The following is an 18,599-nucleotide window of genomic DNA, read 5'->3' as shown; positions in this document are numbered from 1 at the left end:
CTTTAATGGCGAGAGATGACGACGTCCAACATTAAATTTGTTTCCACCAGCAGCTCGGTTTGTGGCAGAATATTTCCAAGGACACCCTGTCAGCCTTTTAACCTTTAAAAAAAAAAATGTTAAGATAACATGATACATGTCATTATGTTAACTTGATAAACTCTTAAGCATATTACATATTCATGATTGCACACCGGCATACACGTTCACAGAAGACAATTTGATTTTGTCATAAAATAGGGATGCACAATAATATCAGCTGATAGCCGCTTTAAAATAAAATACTGGCCACAATGAACATTTCTGCCGATAAAAGGAGACGCTAAGTGTGCCTAACTGCGCTGAGGACACTATTGTGTGTCTCGCATTAGGAGACAGTGGACCAATATGTCTGCAGTGTCCAAAACTGATAGCAGAGTAGCTAGTAGCTTGTCGGAGCTCCACAAATGTAATTGTCCATGTTAAGAATCCTCAAAATCGTTACGATAAATTCATGAACAAAACTAATTTGCAATAATTATTATTATAATAATTGCTATAAAAAAAAAAAAAAATACTGGCTTATCTAACCGTTAACGATGGCTCTGTCCTCGTGTCCTATTGAGCCACCATGAATAGAACCGGGACATCTGAAACTGAAGCCATCAGTATTTTTTTAATTTATACTTTTGCTTTTCCCGCTGCGGCGTCGAAAATGTCTTCAAACAAAACGATGAATAAAGCTCCACCAGCACAGCTGAAGCTTGAGGTTTCTTTTACTTGAACTGTCTCCGGCCAAGTAATGATGTAAAACTGCTGACGAAGAACGAAGCGCAGCTGCGGCTGACGGACGTTAATCTCGGGACGGCGGATTGATGAGAAGACGAGTTTAACGGAGTTGAACCCGAAACGTCCCGACGCCGCAAAGGATGAACCGTGCGGATCGACGGGAGCTGGTGCAAGTTTTCGCACCACAGGGGCTTCGGCTTCGGCAGCACACGGGCCCAGCCTATTATTCTCTACTGCAGATTAAAGATGAGCCGAAAGGCAGCGACGTGAATACTACTACAAAGCGAAGGGTGGATTTATTCTAAGGGTGCCAAACAGACTTCCGCAAAGTGTTCATTTTGAATGGAGATCCCATCGCAGTACGAACATGCAATCGGTTCGTACTGCAGCGAGAGCAAAGGAAACGCTGATTCCAGGTTTTCTTTGGCGACGCCGATTCTGATATTGACTCCCCACCTGAAAAACTAGGTTTTTTTTCCCCCCTTTCTCATGATTAAAACCTGCACACCACACAGTGTAAAACTCACAGGGACCTTAACCCAGTGAACGTGCACCCTGCAGTGACGTCATGCGCGGTAGGAACAGTAGGTTTCATCCTAAAAAAAAAAAAATTAAAAAAAAAAGGTCAGTATCGACCTTTACTAAGCGCATCTTTGACCAGACGTGCGTCGGCGTAGAAAGTTGTTTTTTTTGTCCCCTTTATCGTCTGAAAAAGCAGTCCTCCGGTTCAGTCCCTCCTGTAGTGGAAGACACTGTGTCCCAGCTCCACCAGCGCTCCACCCAGCAGCGCCCACAGAGGGACGCACACCACACTGAGCCACATGTCCGCCAGCTTCTCCAGGTGGGAGCACAGCGTCAGACAGAAAGCCAGCTTCAGCAGCAGGGCGGTCAGGTACCACAACCTCCGCTTCACACTCTGCTCTCCTTCCCTGGGGTCAAAGTCGGGCTTGCAGCGGCCCGCCATCTTCACGATCAGCATGAGGATGAGGATGCTGTCGAAGGTCCAGACGGGGAGGAAGATGAGGAACCAGTTCCAGTGGACTTTGGAGTCCAGCTTGAGGACCAGCATGATGAGGAAGATCAGGGCGAATATCCAGGAGAGGAGCACTCGCTGGGCCAGGGACATCTTCATCTGTGGAGGACCGGCTCAGAGCCAGCGTCATCCACACCCAGAGAGGCTGAAGAAGACCACAGCCAAGGAGACACACAAGTGATCTGAAAACACAACAGAGCTGCTTCTCTGATGGATGTAATGCCCCCCCCCCCCCCAAAAGAAGACCTAACATCAGTCAAACACCAAAACTACCAGCACAAGGACTCAGGCTGTCATAAATATCTTAGAGGAATCCATTTCCTGTTCCTTCCACTTGGCATTAGTGAAAACCTGAAGCTACTGTGTGTTAGCCAGCTGCAGCTAACTTGTGAAAGCCAAAAGACAACATTGCTCAACCGACTTACCGACTTCAGCAGGAGTCAACTTGTCGTCTTAAAATCGAAGTTTGAAAGAGCAGCTCTTCATCAGGACGATAAATATCCGCACTTTTAAACAAAAGTTTCACCAGTAAAAAAAAAAAAAAAAACACCTCGATCACAGCGAGGACAGCTGTGGAGTTGATGTTAGCTTTGGCTACTTCCAAATACTACTTCCGGTTAGTCTTTTCAAAATAGTGGCACGGGTTTAATAAACTGATCGCTTCCGGCACTTCTTTTCAAAACAAAAGCACATGCTGTATTTTTTTTTTTTTTTTTTTTTTTTTTTTTTTTAGCCTGGAGAGAATATATTTGGTATTTTTTTTAATCGATATTTAGGAGTTTTAGGAACTTGGTGGGGATTTGACACAATCAAACACACATATTCTTAAATTTAAGGTCCACTTACAACCGAGAAAACTCCATCTGCTTTTAAAGCTCTGGAAGAAATTTACTGCAGCAAATGGACCCTGAATTAAGGACATATTACCAAGATCAACCACAGGGGAGTCAATAATAAAATGGAAACATACACATGGTGATTGTTTTTGGGTGACTAGCGTCTTTAGACTTGATATTTTTTTTTAATGTGAATATAAAATATGAAAAACACTCATTCTTCATGATGTCTTGTTAAAATCTTCTGGGGTAATGTCGGGGTTCATTGAGGGGATTTTGGACCTAAATTCTGTTTACATACATGATTATTGGACCAACCTAAAAAAAAACTAAATCAAGTTGCATCTGTGGATTCTTCTTTTCAACACCCAAACAATTGAGTACTCCCCAGGCTATTCACACACATGGGAGTAATACTTTATTTTCAATAAATCAGTATGTTGAAATAGAAGGAGCTAGTTCATGTTTTTTAAATATTACTCAAATGTATTTATTTTTTTTACTGGGCTAGTATAACAAATTAATACAAAGTACAACTTCGTAGACATCATAGATTGTCAAAAAAGTAAAGTACAAAACACTTGAGGTAAAACATCATTGAAAAAGATTCAGTTAAAAAGCCCTTATTAAAATCTGAATTCATTTCAAGGTAAATGCTCACTTTACACTATCTAGCTGTCCTAAAAAAACAACAATGCACTTTTATTTACAAGGTAGTGGTGGTGCAAAATACAGTGTGAGACAACATTCAGTTAAAATTGTCATGTCTTTGTCAAATGTAAACAATAAACATTGTCATAATCCTCAAACTCCAAAGCGAATACAGAGAAGCAAATGCTGTCACACTGATGTTTGCCCTAAGAGGAGTACTTTGCATTAGACTCTGAGCGCTGCTGACAAGTGAGCGCAGAAGACCCCTTTACTACCAAGCAGCACACAACAGAGCGTCGACAGAAAATATAAGACTGTTGTGAGTTTCTGGTTACACATACACAAAACAAAACCATGAAGTTTGAAACAATGATGTTCATGTAAAGTTTTTATAATTTTTCCGGGTGAATGGTGGCCAACATTTTTTTTTTTTTTTTTTAACTTCAGTTGAGGGATTATATTCCCCTCAATGGGTTAAAGTATAAGACTGACAATATTCTCCATTTTTATTATTGTTAAGAAATGCCGTGGAAAAAAAAAAGAAAGCCAACAATGTGTCAGTCTCAATCTGTCTCTCAATACCAGCCTGCCTGTGGCTTTCTCCCTCAAGTCCATTCATTCCTAATGAAGACATCATTCTTTAGCAATGGGTTACCAATATTTAGTTTAATTTTTTGAAATAAATAACTTTCAAAAACTGCTGTGCACGTTAGTTTTTTGTACACTGCAAAACAATAGTGTTTTTCGGGGACTATTTTCAGCAGCGGATTAATACACATTTGATGCTCCATTAAGTATTTATAGTGCTAGTGTCCAAGAAATAAGAAACATGACATGCATCTGCTGTGTTTTTAAAAGTCTTTGGATAAATATGGAGCTCTGTGGCATAAAAGAATAAGATAGTTTATCAGGCTTTTGTCTAAATGAGCCCCACTTTTTAACTGGCTCAATTCACCGTTGATTTAGGTCTTTTCTAGGGATCTGTTAACAATAAGAAAAATGTAGGCTACAATCATATGCATCTTTTCAAAAACAAAACAGCTTCAGTTCTATAATAAAGGTACCACTTTGTGTTTTTGTGTTGGACGAGTGTGTGTTTCTTAGCTCCTAAACATTTGACCTTAACAATGAAAATGTTTTCACCCACCGGTGAAAGCACTTGGAATGGACTAGTTATTGAAACGCAACGTACAAAAAGTACAAAAGAAAGATGGTACCCATTTAATGACATGTAGATGTGAAATTTCTTCCCATGTTCTCCCAAAATATTAGCGTACACACAGGGTTGCGTCCCTAAAGGCAACCACAGTTACACAGTGCTCTGCCTGCTGTCGCGGCTAAGCCCCATTGCCTCTGAGGAGTGTGGTGGGAAATCAATAAATATCCCATCTGAGTCTGAGTCGGCAGACTCGAGCACTTGTCCAATTATGGTTTCAGGGCTGGATGATTCACTGGGCGGCGTGGAGGATGCACCCTTACTAAGATCAGTCATTGTTGTTGTGGCTTCAGTGCCGTGGAGAGCTCCGGAGGAATGAAGGGGAAGGATGGAGGGAGATGAAAGAGGCAAGTCCATGCCACTGGTTCCTGCTTGAACAATTCCTATGAATGAGACGATATTAGATTATTGATAGGATTTTGTAAATAATAACCAACATAATGATGGATGCAGACATCTTCAAAAAGAAATACCATTGAACTGAGTGCCCACACACAGCCTGCTGGAAGAGGGGCCAGACAGATCAGACCCCGGGGCCAGGTCAGCGTAAGCCAGTCCCTGCTCCTCCAGGCATGATATAATCTCGCAGGCTGAGTGGCGCCGAATTCCTCCACTGCCAACTGAGCTGGCATCTGGGTCATACTCAGCCACCGGGGTCAGCAGCAGAGGAATATTGTAGCTTTTTGATCGTACCACCGGGTTTTTAGACGGCTGATCTGTAGACTTAGGCCAGCCCCACGGTAAACGCTTCTCTGAAACACAAGGGGAAGAGGAGGGAAGGTGTTTTTAATTTATGTAAATACAAAGACTCAAACACTGTCATTTTTAACCTCCTTCCGCCTCACCCAGAACACAGCAATGGGCCTCAGTGTCGTCTCCAGAGTAAAGCCCGTGGGTGCCCAGGTAGGGTGAGACCACCTTCTGTATCAGAGACTCTAACCTCAGGTAGTCCTCATTCACACCACGCGACTCATGGACCCCCTAAACAGAGAGACAGGCGACAAAGTATAAATGTAATGCTACAATCACACCGAAAGGTTGCTCTTATGGTCTAAAACCAAACTGTTTCTTAGCGCTTCAGTCCATGGCGGAAGGAAAAAAAAAACTGTTTTGATAATAAAAATAAATGATTCATTCAAGTTAAAAAAAAAAAAGTACCAAATATTTTATGGTTGCAGCTTCTCAAATGAGAGAATTTAGTGCATTTTCTCCATCCGATACCAACATACATATTTAATAACTTTGGGTTAAATGACTGTAGAACTTAGGAAATATTAAATATGATTAAAAGAAAAGTGGAAGATATGGGAACAAACAACAATAAAATGTCACTTCTGAACCAGAATCACAATCAGAAACTTGTGTACGAGGAGCAAAAAACAAATAAATGAATCCCCACCAGAACAACAGATAATGAAAATGGTTATTTGATTTCAAACTTACTTCATATTTTTTTGTCATTTATAGGTTAACCAGGTTTATCAAAAACCCCAAAGATCTCACCACTAGGGGTTTTCCTCCACTTATACATTTCTTTGGTATCACTTTTATATGTGATTAAGGCACATTTTAGCAAAAAAAATATTTCAGCTTCGAGGGGTGTTTTTATGCCAATCAGTCATGTTTGTTTACATTAACAGTTGCCAGTTTATTAGGCACACCAAGCTAAAACTAATTCAGTCTAATATAAACTGCTTGAAGGTTAAAATGTTAACTTTGCGTCTGAGTGTTAATTTACGCTAATTTAATGATCATTTTGGAGGCTGCACACATTGTTGCACATTGTATGACACAATAAAATTGAACATGATCATACAGCTGCTTCAACACCTCTCTTTAAAAAAAAAAAAAAAAACCCTGATCATTATATTCTTCATAATAGGGAGATAAATAATCCACAATAAAATGCCAACTCAGCGTTTATCTTCAGGAGGTACAAAACACAAGACTGAAGAAAAGACGCACAACAGCAGGTGTTTAGTTCTATGTAACGGAAAGTAGATTCAAAGCACTGTGCGCAGGGCTTAAAAACATGATGTGGCGCTCATTTTCCTCGTTGGTAACAGAAACAAAAACCAAACAGTGAGTCAGAAGAGGAAGGAGCGGTGAAGTCAGGCTCGTCGCCCACAGGCCTACCTGTAGAATAAGCAGCATCTGTGTAACAGAGGGGGGCACGCGGGCCCGCGGGCGAGACAGGGCGTCCTCTAACTTTACACTCAGGACGATGGTGTTCCTGAAGTGAAGCAGGGCGAGCTGTCGGACAGAAGGCTCCTTACCCTGCACGCGGGGAGGAGGCAGAAAACAGAAGCTACGGTAAATATCATTCAGTCAAAGGTTGGATAGTTGAGGTCATTTGACAGCAACGCAAAAAAAACAAGAGGACTCTTAAGATGGTGGTGTACCTGCACCGGGTGGAAGATGGCGTGCAGCATTGAGAGAACATCACAGAAGAAGAAGTCCCAGGTCTCTGCCAGAGAGTCGAGCAACTTCTGACCTGCATGTATCACACAGGAACAAAAGGCCAAAAGCTAAAGCTAAAGCTTAACTCAACATCACCACCCACTACAATATATCTTCAGACTGCATATTAATCAAGTCGTACCCTCGTAGAACCTTATTTTGTCCCGTAGGATGACCATGCCTTTTGTCAGCAACTGGTTCTGTGGAAAGAAGCCAATAATTATGAGGAACCGTCACCTTGGAGCTGCTCACCACGCTGTTGTTCTGGTAAATACTCCTGTGTCATACAGCAGCGAGCTTCATACATCTAACTTCATGTTTTCAGAACAAGTTAAATGTGTGTTACCTGAAGATATTCTGTGAAGAAAGACCCCAGCTCAGTCTTCAACAGATGTCTGGGAAAACAAACACAGTGAGGCATTTGTTCAAAAGTCAAAATAAACATGAATACAACTACTGACAATAAACACATGATAATGGACTGTATAGTGTATGTTTATAACTATGTGAAAACAACGTTTGCAGCATTAATTCATAATTATATTGATTTCCATGTGACTGTGGAATTTCATGGTAAAACCACGGGAAGTGAAGAAATCGAGTAAACTGTTTTCCTCCTTTACATTCAGATCGCTCTGTACAATTCATCCAATGTGTGTCACCCTCCTCGAGGCTTTTCTGTACATGGAAATATGTTCACTGAGCTATAATGGAGGCGGACAGACGTGATGGGTCTGGTTTAGGAAGATAATGAGATATCTGGCGTGACCACATGACTCTGCAGACTCACATGCTGTACAGTGCACACACAAATAAACTCATTCACAAGAAAACATCCAGTCAGCGTACACAGGAAAGACAGTAATTATGCGGATTATAGCACCAAATGACATCAACAGGCTTAAATAAGGACGTTCTGTCTTCACCGTGTTGTTCTGTCTGTGTTGCTGAACTCACCGGACACCTTCATTGAGGACGTAAAGTTCGTTGTCAGCCAAACCCTTCTTCTGGAAGACTGCTATGACAGCGTTGTGGATGCTGCAGCGTAAAACCACACATAAAACCGGTCTGCATCCCCGTCCCAAACACATTTAAACACGACATACTCCGCGACTTGACTGCGTCCGGTGTACCTGTTCCAGGTGGCGTTGGCTCCCGCCCTCTTCTGCTTCTCCCCTCTGTCCTCCGGTGAACTTTTCTCACTCTTCCCCAGCTCGCTGAGGCTGGGAGAGCTCATCAACTTCAGCCGGTGCAGAGTCCTCATGAGGTAAATATAGAGGGAGAGAGAGAGAGCACAGAGTATGCACTAAGTAGTGGGCAGGAGAGAAAGAAGGTCAGGCGACATATACGGAGCCACAGAGAGGAAACACGAGGGGATAGCTGGAGGGGGGGTGGGAGGAGGCGGGAGGGGGGGGGGGAGAACAGGAGCAGAGGGAGAAAGAGGGAGAGAGAGAGAGAGAGAGAGAGAGAGAGAGAGAGCATGCGGAGGGAAACGGCACAATGACAATACAGAGAGCGGCCGGTGACAGAGGAGGAGAGAAGTAGGACAGAATGATGCATGGTGAGACAGGAGCAGCGCATTAAGAGCAGGATGGGCGGAGCCCAGCCGAGAGGTGGGCCACAGTGTGGCTGCACCGCCCGAGGTCTCGGAGCAGCAGAAAACAACAGCGCATGCACTGATGGGGGGCATACTCTTCCTCCCCGCTCCGCCTCGCTGTCAGTACAATACAGCTATTGATGCAAACAAATATTTATGCAGAGCACAGATGCCAAAGGAACTGCAGGGTAAGCAGGGCCCGAGCAGTTGGGACTTTGTTTTGCCCGTGACTGTACAAAGAGGAGGAGGTGGAGGAGGAGGAAGTCATCCGGCTTATTAACAACAACAGAAACAGGGAGAGGAAGCGGTGACACAATATGGAACAGAGAGGACGGTTTTCCTGCTCTCCCACAGCTGGCCGTGAGTAGTGTGGGATGATAATGAAAGTTGCACAATGTGCGAAACAGGAACTTGACCAACGCTGGACATTTGATGCTGAAATCTGATCATTTATTTTCTCACGGGGAGTCGGATGACCTGGATGCTAAATAAGTAGATGCAGCCAGCAGCTGATTAGCTTAGCTTAGCATAAAGACTGGAAACAAGGGGACACAACTAGCCTGGCTCTGTCCAAGGGTAACAAAAAAAAATTACCAAACAGATTTCAGACTGTGACCACAAAATCCGAGTTTGAGTATTCATGAGAAAAGTTTAAGGTGGTTATCAATAATTTTGCGACTTGAGATTGACAGGGCGATAGCGCAATAGATTTAAAGTAATTAATACCTCGTATAACCTTGAAAATCAATATACAAGTTCATTTTTTCACTGAATATTTTGAACGAAAGTCACATTAAAAGTCCTCACTTGTGTGAACAGATGTAAACATTTGCAAGAAATGGGAAGTATAATGTTGCCATGGAAACAGAGAGCTGCACTGTGGTCTGCAACACACAAGCCTCCTATTGAAGCTTATATTTGTTTACATTTTGGAGATTTATGTCCGACGGATTAGCTATTAACAGTTCTTAGTGGTACTGACAACTGTCACTGAATTTCTTTGAGAGTAAAGAAATCCTAAAAACCCTAATGATTCTCAGACAAGTTCTGAAGCACTCCAGTTCCTGAGCCATTAATCTGTTGTGTTGCACATTTACTTGTAATTACGTCCTTTTTTTCTTATCAGAAAATTAAATTCTGAGATAATGCCCTTTTTTCTTCACGAATACAGTGCCCTTCCTTTTTAAATTACCGACAACATCTTTTATCTGCCAACATATACAGTATACCGATACTGATGTGATATCTGGTCGATAAATCGCTCTAACTCTATTACTCTCCTAAATCCTAATTTACCTCAGGACTGCAGGAGTAATTGAAATTTTCAGCGCCTGCATTTGTGCAGTCATAAAAAATTCAAACGACCCGTATCGAGACGATTGTGAAAAACAAAACATTGTTTATGTATTTCCAGGAGGGACTAGTGAAAAGTAGCACTCTGAAAAAGCAGAAATGATGAGCCGAAACCCACGCAGTCCTGAAACGCTCTGCTGACAGCGCGGCGGTAAACAACAGACCCCTTTCACACCCACGAACACAGAAAACATGGAAAGCAAGTGTACAAACTGATGAGATGTACACACGTAAGGAAATGAGTCAATCAAACATCCCACCAGGAGATCATTAGGCCAGCATGTGTTGCAGGCAAAGCTCAGCTGGTAAATGAAATCTGCTGGGACCGGAGTTGGTGTGATTTTTGTGAATGCCGATGAATATTTCATGTGTTTTCCAGCATGCTGTATATTGTGAAACGTTAAATCCCAGGAACCGAGCCTCACCTCCTGATAGGATGCTCGCTGCTGCTGTCCATGTCCGGGCTCGGGGGAGGGGCCGAGAAGGTGCTGAAGTTGAGTGACAGGGGCCGGGGGGAGGGCCGGGAGGCGTGCCTCCGCCGAAGTCCATCAAGCATCTGAACATAAGAGGGGAAATGACGGAGGAAGTTTGAGTAAATGTGGAAGTGGTGGAAGAAGACTATTTTCTGAAGTGAACTCAGACGTCTGAAATGTGACCCTGACCACACTTTTTTATTTTTAATAATCTGGAATTTTTAACAATGCTTTTATGTTAAAAATGTGTTATAGATTAGATAGATTAGATTAGATTAGACTTTATCAATCCCACAGTGGGGGGATTTAGTAATTATTATCCACTGTGTTAAATCATCATTTTAATAGTTACTAAAGCTGTCAAATAAATATAGTAGGATAGAAAATACAATATTTCCTTTTAAAATATAGCGAAGAGGAACAATAAAGTAGCCCGTATGTGCCTCATAGTACAGTACTTGAGTAAATGTACTCAGTTACTTTCCACCACAGGGTAGAAACATATCAGCAAAAGCAAACAGAGCCAAAAGGAGTGATTAAAGTGGATTAAGCTGTTGTGTGAGGCATCGATGAAAAATGTCTCAGGTGGTGACACAGTAGTGATCCTCCTCCACCCTTTACTCAGACGGAGCGTCTGAAATAAGTAGCATTAAAGCACTGACACAGACAGACACAACAAATTCAAGTATAACTTACAGTCAAGGGGGGTACCGGAGAAAATCCAACCACACATCTGTGACCTGCTGGCACTGAGAGCTTCGTGTTTCATTATTCTGCTAGTCACTGTTATTTCAACACTATGAAGGAGTGTTTTGCAATCACACCTCAACGCACTCACACACACACATATCAGGGGGAAAAAGGAGAAATGCGTGTTTGTACATGCATCACTGTGTGCGTGTTTTGATCCGGTAAAAAGCTTGTGTGGCAATACGGTTACAGTGTATTTGGGTGTCTCCCCATAGAAACATACTGTACATAGTGAAGCACCATCCCCTGGTCAGAGGGGAGAACAACAGTCTAGGCTGTCACTCTTCAGACAAAGACTCAACACAAGCCTCCTTCACTGCCACCCTGCATGCAGCAAGTGATAAAAAAAATAATAATAATAAATTTAAAAAAAAAAAGGGTGACTCCTGTGTCTCCAGAGGGACTGGCCTGCAGTTTCATTAGAGTAAGATCACATCTCAGTCAGAGGCACGCGCGCGCACGCACGCACACACACACACTGTATAATGCCAAGCCACGCCAGTCAGGACATTTAGGCTTTTGTTCGCCCCTCCTCCTTGTCTTTTAGGAGCGACCACAGTCAGATCGATGCCACTTTTAATTGATAATAGAGTCTGTTTCTCCCCTGGCCCGCAGATTCCCCCACCGCGCTGTGTTTATTCGACATTAGATGGCCGATCAATCGGCCAGACACGCAATCAACAGTCCATGTTTATCCTACAGGGAGGAATGTACAGCCAGTCTTGCGTACGTGGAGGTTTTCTATTTTTTTTTTTTTTTTTTTTTTTTTTTATACCTGTATGGACGAGAGAATGAGGCGAAGTGCCACAGTAAACAAAGCCATGGTCTCATAAACACACGCAGGCTGGCACCGATGCAACAATAAGTCCGCCTATGGATAAAAAAAACTGTATCATTATGGCCACAAAGTTGCCGTATGTCACGCGCCTCTGCCCGCCCACCGTAGCCTGCACTCACCGTTCCTGATCCTGTCGTGTTGCTCCTGATAGGATGAAACGGTCATGTAGCGCCGAGGGGAAGTGTTTGCTGTCCGGGCTCATCAGCGGCTGGCTCCTCTACTGCTCCCCCGCCGGTCTGCGCACCCTCACGGGCATCTGGGTGCGGGCGGATGAAGGGTCCGACCTGCGGTGCAGTGAAGGGGGACTCATTCATGAAGCATGAACCGCTTTTGCTTCGCTCTGCTCCGCTTCGCTCTGCTCGCTCTCTGGCTCGCCCCCGCTTTGTTTTGACGAGATGCGAACCTGGACGCGTGGACGCGGCCACGAGGAGCTCGTGAACGCGCGTTGTGGTTGTAGCTTTATGCCAAAGAGGGAAAACACTGGGTCACTACATTTTTGGGTCACATATGATTTTTTTTTTTTTTTTTTTTTTTTCAAATGTGCATGGACAATTTAAACGCACACTGTAGGAGGCACATTAACAGCCACATGAGGGCCCTTCCCCCCCAAACACACTTACATGCACAGCAAGAGCCACTCTGTACTACTGCAATATAACACTACATGCAGGTGTGCAGTCAGTGGTGCTAGTGAAAAGCCTGCATGTACCATTGTCTTGTATGCATATGACTATATAAACACACAGTATCCAGCACTGACCCCATTCTATGCAGTTTTAACACACAGGGCGTCTGCCATCTGTCAATGCGGAAGAGTGCTTTGCTGATAATCCCCTATTTACATGGGTCTTGGATGTAAATAAAGGAGTCCAGTTACAAACCTGACTGGTACACGGTGTAAAATCCCACCTTTATTTGATTTAACTTGGCCATGCAGTACGTTTCAGCTGCCTCTAATGATGAGAATTCAATTTTTGCGTGCTACAGACACCAAACCGTGGCACTCGTATGCATGTTGTGACAGTTAATCTGTTCGTGCAGTAAAAGGCTCTTACTGGATCAAAGAAGCCCACTTTAACACAGTGTTCAGCTCAGATAAGAGGCAGTTTATTTCATCACAGATTCAGACTATGAGCATTTTTTTTCTTCAGATAAGTATAGGCTAATTGGACATTTTATTCAAACTGAATACATGAAGAAAAGAGGGGACTAAAGGGAAGACTCAAATATTAAAACGAAGAATAAAAAAGGGAACACAAGGGACATTACCTTGAAATTAGTCACTCACAAGTAAGTGTAGCAGAAAAGAAGCACACATTGTACATTTACTCAAGTACAATTTTGAAGTACTTGTGCTTTACTATTTACTTCTGTTGTTATTTTTAGGATGGACTTTCAGATGTATGAGTTGTTAGCCTAATAGGGATTTTACCTCTAAACTTGGGTTCATTTCAGTCAGTGTTCAAATGATCCAATATCTCACCAAAAACCAAAGATTGGAAAAAAAAAGGTGCAAAAACTGAAACCAGATTTGTGTATCAGAATTTTTTTTTCTTCTTTCCTCTCCCAGTAATCATCTGATAACCCCTTAGATGTATCTGCTGTCCCTGCATATAAAACTGGATTTAAAGCACTATTGTATGCACCACTATGAATAATCTAATGATGTCAGATATAATAATAAATGAATCAGAGGGAACAAACAAGGACTTTTACTTTAACAGGCCTACAATAGGCTACATTTGGTCGTTAATACTTCTGCAGTTTTATTGAAATAACATTTTTCACGCAGGATTTGTACTTGTAATGGAAAATCCTTTATATTGCCGTATAGGTACGTCAACTTTTACGTATGTTCAAGACTTGAACACTGCAGAGGTAACCGTGAATATGTCCTTTGAATCTTCCTATAGCACAAAAGCCCAATGCTTACCTCAGGTCACCTCGTAATTTTCTCATTCTAGCCTACTGATAGCAAAAATAACATTATTGCGATAATTTCTGATTCAATTTATTTATCTTCTTGAAATATAATATAAATACATTTAGATACAATAAAAAAAATAGAAGCACGCATTCTGTACTAATTGGCTAATAATAAAATTGCCTGTGGATACAAAAAAAACAACAACATCGTAAGCTTCCCTACGCAGTCGGTCCTTTTCCGATAGCCGTGAAGGCATCATAAACTCCTCCTCCTCCGGCCGTCCGAGCGGGAAGTTCTCTCGTTTTAATGGATTATATAATCTAAATGCTGCAAATATTCCGGCGCTCGTTTTAACATAAAAGATCATTGTCGAGGAATTTTAACAGGTGAGTTTGTATTTACACGTCTGGGCTGACTTACAACAAGATTCAGGTCCGGTTCATGCAAAGGTAGCTTGCTTTAAGTGAAGTGAGTTTGAACCTGCTGGCACTCGAGATTTTGAGTCACTTTGAGGTTAGTTTTACCTCTTAATACTAAAAAAAAAATAAAATAAATAACTTTACAAAAGATTTAAGGGCTTTTCGGTAGGTTAGAGGCAGAGAGAGAGAGAGAGAGAGAGAGAGAGAGACATTTAGCCACCGTAATTGCTGTTTCCCCCTGTTTATTTCAGCGACATCTCCGCGGTCATGTCCCACGAGGAGAGCGGCACCTCCGCCTCCAGGTGCTTCGGACAGGTGAGTAGGTTACAGCAGGGCAGGCAAACATCCTGCTGACTTCAGCACAGCTTCACTGGAAGCTCCTCTCGCGAGACGTGTTTCATTCAAATGACTCTCAGGTGTGCAGGATATAATTCATTAGTAAGGTAAAGCGCAGCTGTTTTCACCCCACAGATGTTTATTGGGAGGAGGGAGGGAGGGAGGAGGTGGGTGTATGTCAGTCTGGATGTTTCTCCTTTTTAATTTGCCCACGCTTCAGACACACGTGCTGATTTATAGATACAATGAGAGACAGAGACAGAGACAGACCTGTTCCAGGATGTCTTTCAGTATGTGAAGCCACTCGCAACCCTAAAAAAAAATGGCAATAGACTGAGCTGAAAAGTTTCTGCGGGTTTCTAACAGGAGTCCAGTGTGGTCCGATCACAGGTGGACAGCTCCAAGGAGGTCTGTCCAAGCCTGGCGTTGGACGTACATCTCTTTACTTGTGACACTGGAAACGGTGCAGTGCAGCAGGGTGGGTTGGTGGGTGGTGGTAACTCAAATCAACAAAGAATCACTTTAAAAACAACAACAACAAAAATCCTTCTACCTTCTTATGTTTTCATCTACATCCAGCAAGCTTCCTGCATCTTTGACTTATAACAACTAACACATTTGTCACAACGCAGATTGTTACAAAAAAAAAAAAAAAATAGGAATACAGAAATATGAAGAAAGTGTAAACAGTCTTTTATTTTTATTTTTTTTACAGTATTAGCTTTCTTCAGGTGTTTGTGTTTTTCTGTTCTCACTGACCTGGACTCTGTTGCCAGTACACCTACACAGCTGAGGAGTACCAGGCGGTGCACAATGCTCTGCGACAGAGGCTGGGACCGGAGTACATCAGTACCAGAATGGCTGGAGGGGGTCAGAAGGCAAGTCTTTGTTCTCCTGTTCAGCTGCGACACAAAAACGGCTTTTGATCCTTCTCTTGGATGTTTGAGCTTGACTGCACAGAATGAAAACGGATTACTAGTCAAAGCATTTTTATTTATTTATTTTTTTTGTATTTCTATGGTTGTAATCCACAGGTATAAATATATTGTTGCAATGTCATAAACTGGACTTTAATCTGCTAAAGTTGCGAGGTGTTGCTTGGATGTAATTCAGCTGTCTCTCTGATTTCAACAGGTCTGTTATGTTGAAGGGCACCGCGTCATCGGCCTGGCCAACGAGATGTTTGGATACAACGGATGGTCTCACTCCATCTCGCAGCAGAACGTTGGTAGGATTTCTTTGACTGGAGACGATCCGGCTTTTTCAACGCTGGACAGAAACACGTCGGGACTAATCCGTCTTTCTTCACTTCCAGACTTTATAGACCTCATCAACGGCAAGTTTTACGTCGGAGTCAGTGCGTTTGTCAAAGTGCAGCTGAAGGTCAGATGAACGACCTTCATTACTCTGCCATTATTGTGGTTGCTGCAGCATTTACGCAAGGATGGGTGATCTCATCGGGATTAATATCGCCTCGAATTTGACATATTCTTCGCTCCGTTCTCCCGTCAGCCTCTGCGGCTCGTGTCGTCCACATGAATTTTTGTAACGAGTATTTTTTTTTTTTCCTCCAGGACGGCTCGTTTCATGAGGATGTCGGCTACGGAGTCAGCGAAGGACTGAAGTCGAAAGCTCTGTCACTGGAAAAGGCGAGAAAGGAAGCCGTCACCGATGGCATGAAGAGAGCACTGAAGTACTGGAGATTCTTTTAATTATACTTATTAACTCTGCCTACACACGTGCAGGAAAGTTTATTTTATTTTATTCAAATGTTCCGGATGTCTTTTTTTTTTTTTTTTTTTGTCTTAAGATGTTTTGGTAATGCCCTTGGAAACTGTATCCTGGATAAACAATACCTCCTCGCCATCAACAAGATCCCCAAGCAGGTCAGAAAAAAACAACAACAGTTTGCATAATTATTTCATGATTTTCATCCAGAAATTGTGCGGAAGGCGAATCGTGTCACTTCCCTTTCGCACAAAGCCTCCAGCTCCTCTTAACCCGGCCCAGACCAAACGCTCCGAGGGCGAGCCGTCGGTGGAGAAGGCTCGCTTCCGCGGTCTCGTCCGAGAGGAGAATCTTGCGGTCAGGACGCCGCTGGAGCCCCGAATCATTTACCAGGAGCCGAACTGTTCAGAGGTCCGTACTCCTCGTGCCGCCGGCTCTGCCTCTGACAGAAAGAGTGAGAACGTCAACTGCGGGTAAAAGCGGTCTCGTTCCTGGTTTAAATGGCGCTGAAACCTCCTCGTCTCTTTTGCAAATGTGCCTCACCCTCCAGCTGCCTCTCTCCACCCCCCCCCCCCCCCTCTCCAGATCTGTCGCGGGCTCGGTGGACGTCGTCGAATCCGAGGGCCACACGGACCCCAAGCAGCTACGAAAGCTCAGACAGCAGCAGCTTCAGCAGAAGTTCAGGAGGGAGATGGAGGCCAAGATGCTGCAGCAGAAACAGGATGAAGCCAAGACCGAGCGGGTGGAGGTCGCTGTCGGACGAGGATCCAGCGGAGGTAAAGGTTTCGGAGGGATTTCCTTCTGTCGAAAGCCAACTCAAATCTCCGCGCGCTCATCAGGTTTGTTTTTACAAAAGGAAGAAGAAAAAAAAAAAAGAAGAAGAAACCTGCCGTGTGTTTTCTTAACAATAAATGTTTCCTTCGCACGTGTAACAACCGAGGGTGAGATAGGGTGAGGTTTCTGCTTTGACAGAGCTGTCAAAATAATGCCATAAAAAACAAAAAACAAAGTAATGTCTAGAAACTTAAGTTTCATAAATGTCCAATGTGACGTAAAGAGTGAAATGAAATGACTCCTCTGAAATAAGACGTAAACATCGCAGTAGCTCAGATGGTACATGCCTTTGCAGTCTGATTTGGCCTCCAGGCTGGTTGTCCGAGATCCCTGGCCTCGGAAGGTCTTCCTACTTTTTCTCCGTTTCCATTCCTCAGGCCACGAAGGTGTTCCTGCTTTCAGCGACGTCTCCGCAGCGGGACACGGTAACCCCAGCAGCAGGGACGAGTACTTGGGAGGTGCTGTGAACCGCCACCGGAAGGCTCCGCACGTTTGGTCGGCGCGATGAGGAAAAGCTGCCTCTCACCTCCGGGTTTTGTCTCCCCCCCCCCCTCCCCCCCGCGCAGACGATCCCGGGCTCTGGGATTTCACTCTGGACGGGATCGAGGAGCTCAACGTCCCCGCGGGAGGCTCTCAGTCCAGGGGACTCAGGCCCGGCACACCGGGGAACCACCGGATGCAGACGCGCAGCAAGACTCCCCAGAGGGCCCCGGGCCGACCCCCAGAGGCCCCGTCGTACGGGCCGCAACACCAGAACCAGTGTCAGCAGAGGCCAGGTGAGGTTTCACGAGGCGAGACGGCTTCAGGCTCAATTCTGTGGTCTTAAAAAAAAAATGAACTTGTACGTTTCCAACCTGCAGACGAAGCCCCCAGTCCATACAGACGGGGACAGTTCATGAAGAAACGCAAGCTGGACACGTGAGATTTTACGCTGCTGCTCTACATTGTACAGTCCTGCCTTTTGGTTTTACTTTATTTATTCCAGTATATACATTTACGTTCTCATTGCACTGATTTGCTGCCATGTGTGATATTTGGAGAAATGTTTGTTTTCTGGTTTTGTAAAAAAAAAATAAAAACCAAAGAAGTCAAGTTTGTAGATTTATATTTAATATTTGAAAGGTAGCAGTGATCAGACATAGATCAAAGAAAACAACGGTTTAAAAAAAAAAAAAAGAGATTTAACAATAAATCTTTTGATAATTTTTTTGAGCTTTGAGGCTTATTTTGGGTTAATGTTGAGAAGTATTTTTTCTATTTCAAGTAAAGATTTTAGGACATGGAAATGAAATACGATATTTAGAATTAGAGAAAAAAAAAAAATGCAGGCGTTTTCAATAAGTAAATAAAATCAAAGTAGCACCATCTGGCTACACGCAA

At 43.3% G+C, this 18,599-nt stretch overlaps 3 protein-coding genes across 7 annotated transcripts; 1 reads left to right on the top strand and 2 right to left on the bottom strand.

Annotated features, from left to right (window-relative positions):
• Window positions 1-16: 16 nt before the first annotated feature.
• On the bottom strand, window positions 17-2,412 carry tmem60 (transmembrane protein 60). 2 transcript variants are annotated; one of them, XM_069162224.1, is made up of 2 exons: window positions 2,227-2,412; window positions 17-1,983 (listed from the first exon to the last, which is right to left on the bottom strand). In XM_069162224.1, exon 2 carries the CDS (start codon window positions 1,898-1,900, stop codon window positions 1,496-1,498), a length of 405 nt encoding a protein of 134 aa, XP_069018325.1. In that variant the 5' UTR covers window positions 1,901-1,983; window positions 2,227-2,412; the 3' UTR covers window positions 17-1,495. The 2 variants fall into 2 exon arrangements, with proteins under 2 accessions (XP_069018325.1, XP_069018326.1); XM_069162225.1 differs by having other exon boundaries at window positions 17-1,946.
• Window positions 2,413-2,867: 455 nt separating this feature from the next.
• prr5a (proline rich 5a (renal)) lies at window positions 2,868-12,358 on the bottom strand. The gene is made up of 11 exons (XM_069162843.1): window positions 11,913-12,358; window positions 10,340-10,470; window positions 8,098-8,223; window positions 7,922-8,002; window positions 7,311-7,359; window positions 7,107-7,164; window positions 6,907-6,998; window positions 6,641-6,781; window positions 5,350-5,485; window positions 4,978-5,256; window positions 2,868-4,887 (listed from the first exon to the last, which is right to left on the bottom strand). The coding sequence occupies exons 1-11, from the start codon at window positions 11,958-11,960 to the stop codon at window positions 4,598-4,600; spliced, it is 1,431 nt and encodes a 476-aa protein (XP_069018944.1). The 5' UTR covers window positions 11,961-12,358; the 3' UTR covers window positions 2,868-4,597.
• A 1,842-nt stretch (window positions 12,359-14,200) lies between these two features.
• Window positions 14,201-18,322, top strand: rad52 (RAD52 homolog, DNA repair protein). Of its 4 annotated transcripts, XM_069162721.1 has the most exons (12): window positions 14,201-14,288; window positions 14,573-14,636; window positions 15,434-15,535; window positions 15,792-15,885; window positions 15,973-16,040; window positions 16,232-16,350; window positions 16,468-16,543; window positions 16,641-16,858; window positions 16,971-17,224; window positions 17,597-17,677; window positions 17,786-17,995; window positions 18,080-18,322. In XM_069162721.1, the coding sequence occupies exons 2-12, from the start codon at window positions 14,589-14,591 to the stop codon at window positions 18,139-18,141; spliced, it is 1,332 nt and encodes a 443-aa protein (XP_069018822.1). In that variant the 5' UTR covers window positions 14,201-14,288; window positions 14,573-14,588; the 3' UTR covers window positions 18,142-18,322. The 4 variants fall into 4 exon arrangements, with proteins under 4 accessions (XP_069018822.1, XP_069018821.1, XP_069018823.1 ...); XM_069162720.1 differs by having other exon boundaries at window positions 15,792-16,040; window positions 16,971-17,161; XM_069162722.1 differs by lacking the exon at window positions 17,597-17,677 and having other exon boundaries at window positions 15,792-16,040; window positions 16,971-17,161.
• The last annotated feature ends 277 nt before the right edge of the window (window positions 18,323-18,599 follow it).

This window comes from Embiotoca jacksoni, unplaced genomic scaffold (assembly GCF_022577435.1).
Source record: "Embiotoca jacksoni isolate LCO1_2020_lvr unplaced genomic scaffold, fEmbJac1.0.p SCAF_3, whole genome shotgun sequence".
Lineage (NCBI taxonomy): Eukaryota > Metazoa > Chordata > Actinopteri > Embiotocidae > Embiotoca > Embiotoca jacksoni.
The sequence above is the reverse complement of the archived record's forward strand: the minus strand, read 5'-3'. Positions and strand labels throughout refer to the sequence as shown.